Source organism: Hesperophylax consimilis, chromosome 12 (assembly GCF_061612785.1).
Source record: "Hesperophylax consimilis isolate HC1 chromosome 12, BYU_Hcon_1.0, whole genome shotgun sequence".
Taxonomy (NCBI): domain Eukaryota; kingdom Metazoa; phylum Arthropoda; class Insecta; order Trichoptera; family Limnephilidae; genus Hesperophylax; species Hesperophylax consimilis.
Window position 1 is genome coordinate 26,340,794 of NC_142847.1, and position 6,882 is coordinate 26,347,675.

At 32.5% G+C, this 6,882-nt stretch overlaps 1 protein-coding gene across 1 annotated transcript; it reads left to right on the top strand.

Annotated features, from left to right (window-relative positions):
- Nucleotides 1–484: 484 nt before the first annotated feature.
- Nucleotides 485–5,706, top strand: LOC149419396 (uncharacterized). The gene is made up of 7 exons (XM_089637811.1): nt 485–529; nt 736–855; nt 1,906–2,003; nt 2,657–2,783; nt 4,290–4,784; nt 5,253–5,374; nt 5,452–5,706. Exons 1-7 carry the CDS (start codon nt 521–523, stop codon nt 5,513–5,515), a joined length of 1,035 nt encoding a protein of 344 aa, XP_089493937.1. The 5' UTR covers nt 485–520; the 3' UTR covers nt 5,516–5,706.
- The last annotated feature ends 1,176 nt before the right edge of the window (nt 5,707–6,882 follow it).

Here is a 6,882-nt window from a genome sequence, read left to right on the forward strand (position 1 = left end):
ATATATATATGTATATATAAATATATATGGCATGTTGTTTTATTTATTATTATTATTACACGCCCTAATGGGCTTTTACACACCACAAAGTTTAATAGTAGAGTATCACAGTTATTATAGATTCTACAAAATTAAAACAATAAAGGAAACATAATACAACGAAAAAAGAAAAAAATATTAAATGTTACAACAAAAGCATATAATAAAATAAGATACATTAGTAAAAATGATAAGAAGTCTCACATAAATAGATATTCAAAATAAAAATAAAAATATATATATTGCGGAAATTATAGATGTCTATTTGTGTCTCGATCTATAAAAGAATTGAAATAAACAATATTTATATTGATTATTTTTAAGATGAAATATATCTCCCAGATCAGAGTATTTATTTCCAGTTTTGCAGGATACCGGATATAACCTCAGCACATCACAACCACAGAACGATTTTGATCTTAGTAACAACGAACTATTAGAAACCACGTCATTGGACAAAACGTTATCAGTATTGAACGTTATGGACATTGTGAGCATGTTTTCTATGAATATATATGGCATGTTATTTGCAGGATACCGGATATAACCTCAGCACATCACAACCACAGAACGATTTTGATCTTAGTAACAACGGACTATTAGAAACCACGTCATTGGACAAAACGTTATCAGTATTGAACGTTAAGGACATTGTGAGCATGTTTTCTATAAATATATATGGCATGTTATTTACAGGATACCGGATACAACCTCAGCACATCACAACCACAGAACGATTTTGATCTTAGTAACAACGGACTATTAGAAACCACATCTTTGGACAAACCGTTATCAGTATTGAACGCTGAGGACATTGTGAGCATATTTTCTTGATTTTTATTTTATTTTATTATAAATACAGTTGCATGTACATTATGACCTATTGAATGTTTATTAAATTCCGTTAATAATATATTTTTTACATAAATATGGAAAATGTAAATATATGTATATATGTATATGTGTCATTCGGTAGTCTTTCAATATTGATTTAACATTAAATCAACCGTGTAACGAGTATCCGGATTTTTCACATTGAAACCATATGGATTTATACCATATGAAAAATTTTTACGAAAATGTCGAGTGAAACTCCCATTAGATCAACTGGAGAAAGTTACTATTCTAAGTTGTAATTTGTTCGGTTTTAGCGGCACTCGCTATTGAGTTTCCTACATTAGTGTTATAAAAGTGAATTAATTTAAGTAATAGTTATGTCATAATGTATTCAGTTATATTTGACTGATTGTCGCAATTTGGATATTGTAACAAAGTATTTATGTATGTTTATTTTAGGTTAGGTAAACCGGAAAAAGACATTTTTATTAAAAATTAATTATAAATGAATAATTTTCTCGTAAAAGTAAGAGCTACGATGTGACTAGATAATTTTTATTACATTTGTTTTGTTTTATTTAGAATTTCTTTATTTTAGAAGATGAACAAAGTAGTATTAAGTCTTACTTAATGATTATTTCCAAAAATTATTTCATCCACATTTCTTAGGAAAATGCATGATATCCATTAATGATTTTATTCTGTTTTTGACTTATGCATAAAATATTATCTTAGCCAATAGTGCTGATATGACCAAATTGTAGACTAAATATTATATTTTTCACTAAACAATATTACCTCTGATTTAGTGCTTTTCTGCAGTATATTTGTTTACCTTTTATAAGTGAAATTAAAAAATATTTAGCCGTAGCAATGTTTTATTGAAAGTAAAATTTTGATACGTAATTTAATTTTAATTAAATATTAGTTTTTATTGTCCTCGATTTAATTCACTTAGTGGATATTTCATAAAATTCTCGTGTTATTATGTGATTATTATTAATGTATCGGAGACGTTATTTTTTATAGGAAACGCCAGTGAAATATCTTCACGCGGTCGCCCTTGTAGAAAAAATTCACAACAACACAACCAAAATCGTCCCTATACAAATCAAGGTGGGGTACACGTAAGTCATTTCAACTATTAAGAAGTCATTTTATTTTGTAATCATTGAATATAATGTTACTCTAAAACAAAAAAATGTGAAATGGAAATGTAAGAAAAAAAATTCTGTCGAATCTAGGGATTGAACCCAGGACTTTAGCCTTGTCCGAGCTTTTTCTCATTATGTTGTTGTAAATATTATTATCTTCAATGAAATATTACAATTTAAGGTTTTGAGCACTGATTTTACTATTTTTTTAAAAGGAAGATAAACATTTCCGGGTAACGAATAATCATACAATATTTGAAAATTTCATATTACCACCACAGTAATTAAAAAATGTTGTTTGTGTTGTGATGGAGGACTTAGCCAGTCGATGAATTGAATTACGACGCCTAAATGGAATCCAAAGTCGATGCCAACCCAGCCACTATCCAGTCAATGGCTGAGTTGGCATCAACTTTGGGTTCCATTTAGGCGTCGTTATCTAAGTCCTCCATCAAAACACAAGCAACATTTTCCGCTTACTGTTGTGGTAGTAGGAGATTGAACTGATTTTATTTTGAATTTTAAAAGACATACAATTAAAGTAGGTAGATTTGCAGACAAGAAGTATAATGGCCGAAGAAAAACAGAACACATAATATTTTGATTGTAAAATTGTTTCATTGCAGAGAAAAAATAACTTTCAACAGGAGAGTCCAGTTTGAGGACGGAAGCGTGTGGTACAACATCAGCCGGAAGAGAATACTAAATTCTACAGAGTCACTAGACATCCCTATCTTTGTGATACCTGGCGTGGTAAATTTAATAACATATTATTTTCATATAAGTATTATTTAAATCTTGACAGATCATAATTACAGCACCCTTGAGGCGATCTTTCACAAATCATCCAAATAGTATTATTATTACAGACATACTCGTATAATGCATTCTCAAGCAGCTTGTTCGTTGCACCCATCGGATACGGTTACGTTTTAATATTAAATATTACCAGATTTTAATTCGTAAATTAGTTTTGCTTAAAAATTGGTACTTTAATAATATATTACTATTTTATACGCCCATGGAGCTCTTACAGTGGGTACATTTGGTGACAATATTTTACGCTAGGGTCAGTAATAAATAAAAAAAAACGAAGTTTTCATGTGGTTTGCAATTGGATAAATATATAACAATCTAACATTTAAGAAAAAGTATTTTGGCTTGAAATATTTTTTCAGATATGTTTTAGAAACGGAATTTTTTTATGTTAAAAATCTAGATAATATTTGTGTATTTAAGCGAGGAATCTTCCAGTTTGATACATAATTTGTTTGTGAACAGTGACAATGATAAGGGTCCTTATTTATGCCTTGGGTGTCGAGTTAACTTTTTTTACTTTTTCTCGACACTCCCTCCTAGAACATCGGTCTTTTCAAGACCAATTTTCACTTCTTCCTCTCCTCAAAAAGATTCTCCACACAGCATCCCCAAAGATCACATAGGCCCTGAGGCCTTTCTGCCCTTAAAAAGACCAGCCACACACCATCCCCAAAGATGAAATAGACCCTGGGCCTTTCTCTCCTCAAAAACATCCGCCACACTGTATCCCCAAAGATGACAAAGGCCCTAAGAGAAATTATTTTCCCAGTAACGTATGTTGGGTGCGCATTTTGTGTGTTTCCCGACCACGCACTTGTGCTGAATATATCAAAACGCTAGTTTTCAAAGAAATTACCTGATGCCTGTGCTCTAAAGATTGCAATCCGTTTGTTAAAAGAGGGAAATCTATCAAACGGACTGCCCGGCGGGCCGGATCGGAGATATTGGTTGAGGGAAACCTTTTGAACTCTCCAGCGGGTCTCTCTCGACCCATCGCCTTGCACCGCACCGGGAGGGATGGATTCATACGTCTGTCAATTCTAGACACGTCGACCCCCAGATTCCGACCCACTCCTCTTCATTTTTCCTTCGCAGAACATCCTCTCTTTCCTTTTCCTCCACAGAGCATCATTTTTTCCAGTTTTTGGGATGTTATGCCGTGTTGCGCTTCCACTTCCTTTAGTTTCAAAGTGTCCATCTTCGAGTCAGATTTGGATTAGTTAAAGCACGACATAAAACCCCAAATGATTCACGATAGTACTGTGAATAATGGCCGTGAGAATCTTAGTCATAATATATGTTTAGTTCAGAGAACTAAATGTACCTGTATTTTGAAATTTCTAAAAAATTAATTTATATTTCAAAATATTTCAAAATCTTTCCTTGTTTAATAATTAAATTTGTTTTAATCTTTAATCTTGGCATGGTTCTTTTTTGCAGAACACGGGATATGAAGAGAAACAGGATCTAAGCGCAAATATGTGGAAATCAATGTCCGGAATAGTTGCAAATACAAATATTTCGATAATGAAAACGACGATGAGGGCAGAGTTACAAAAGGAAGGCGATATTACCGAATTGGTGAATGAGACATTAAATGATAACACCAAATTTGTAAATGAGACACCAAACAATAATACCAAATTGGTGAATGAGACATTAAACGATTTTACCAAATTTGTGACTGAGACATTAAACAATAATACCAAATTGGTGAATGAGACATTAAACGATGATACCAAATTTGTAAATGAGACACCAAACAATAATACCAAATTGGCGAATGAGACATTTAACGATTTTACCGAATTGGTGACTGAGACATTAAACAATAATACCAAATTGGTGAATGAGACATTAAACGATAATACCAAATTTGTGAATGAGACATTGAACAATAATTCCAATTTGGTGAATGCGACAATAAACAATATGGTGAGGACAATAATTATTATCTTCATTTATAATTATCTTATATTTTTTATATAATATACTACTAGCCTGGTGGGATACATATAGCCACATTGAAATAATTTCACAGAAAGCAAACACCTTGTTGTAAGGCAAATCTATCTAATTATCTTCTTTCTATTAATATAAAGAAAAAAGTCTGTCTCGGGCGAAACTGTGGCGTGAATTTGATTTGTATTGAAATGTGCAGAATTCGAAATACGGATTTATTTGCTGTGCAGTAGAGAATTGGGCGCTGTTCAAACTGTAATACTATAATCCAAGTAAGTCTTGTTCGCCGTAGTTTTTTTATGAGACTTCACTGCACAATCGCCACTAAAAATTGAAGTTTTTTTTCATTTGGGCCAAAAAAAAGCTATGATAAATGTCTTTTATTTGTGTTGTTTACAAAGCTACAACTACAATTGTTATTTATTTATTATTGAACCTTAGGAATATGAAATATCGAAAGATGAAACATCCTTCGGGATGGCTGTGATGGAACTATTTGCTGTGGCAGGAGTCGTATGTTTTCTCAGGATATTGATTTGTGTGTTCAGCTGTCTATTAAACAGGTAATTTATTAGTAATATTATTTATTCTTTTAATTAAATATTTAAATGAAAAGCTAAAGTTAGTATATGCTTTTTAGATGGAATAAGAAATCATCACCAACTGTTGTTGATCCAAATTGTTGTTGTTTCAACATCTGTTGATCCAATATCGGAGCAGTTAATCGAGGACCAAGGTGCCGTGTAGAACTCCGTGTTTTGCTTCTTCTTTCTTTTTCTACCTTTTTATAACTTCTACTAACCTCACTTTTCCTAACTTCCATTTTTGTACTGTTTTGTATGTGAAACCTTTAATTTTGATATCAAAATACCAATGTAAAAGTGTCTCTATTAACTTCCACCTATTTATTGTAATTTTTGTTATTTGTTTTTGGGGTGTTATGCCTTGATGCGCTAACTCCTTCTTTAGCCAACGGTTTGCACAACGTTACAGCGTCCATCATCAGGGCAAATGTGTGGGCACATCTGCCCTGATGATGGACACCCTAAAAATAAATAACATAAATAATTTTGAAAATCATAAATTATATTTTATGTATTGTAAATTCGTCTCCTCCCTTTCCTTTTAAAAAAATATTTAAAAAAACATAAATTCAGCATTAACGAACGCTTAAAATTCGTAGTCATAGTATGTGAAGATGTCACGGGTCATAAGAAAACAACTTGATTCCCTGGGAACAATATCATCGCATATTGTGGCAGCGTCTACCTAGAGGAAAATGCAAATTCGGGAGGGTCGAAATTGCAATATTCTCTAGAGGTGGTATATTTATAGGCAGTGGACTATAAATACACATATCACACTTTCGCGAGTAGAGTCATGACAAGAGATGAAATGGCCATTCCTCTTCTAGATTCAGTCGAGTAGAGATAATCCTGGAGGTGAAGGAAGTTGGGGTTATTTTGGAATTAGTATGAGACCTAGTTTATCTCTTCCCGGCGTGGTCAGGGATGTCATCGCAGTAAGGTCATCCGTCGAAGCCGTGGCGGCTCGTGACTTTTGGGTTTCTAGAGTGCTAATATTACAAAAAATGGCATTTTTGATGTTTGTGTAGTGGCTGAAAACGATTTTTTATTTTTTTTTAGAAAAATTGATTATTTTGTATGAAGATGTTCAGGAAATCCGTGCGGCGAAATGGCCAAACTGAAATTTCCTGAAAATTTTTATACAAAAATTATCATTAAAATTTTTTTTTCTGTTATAAATAATCAAAAATGCCATATTTTATAATATTAGAACTCTAGTCAAGAGCCGCCACTGCGTCGAAGTGGATGTAAATTGGCCTTTGAACTATCCAGGACACGTGGAGATTGATGGCTTTGTTCGTATTACTATCCACCAGAATTAACTTGGTGAAGGAGGAGCCAACTCAGTTTGATAAATTTTTTCTTCCATTTTCCTTTCCATTTTCTATTTCCGTCCCAAAATGTTTAGTGCTTACTAACAATGAAATACAACTTTTATGTTAGATGGAGGTTGCCAAAGATATTATAATATCTTTGGAGGTTGC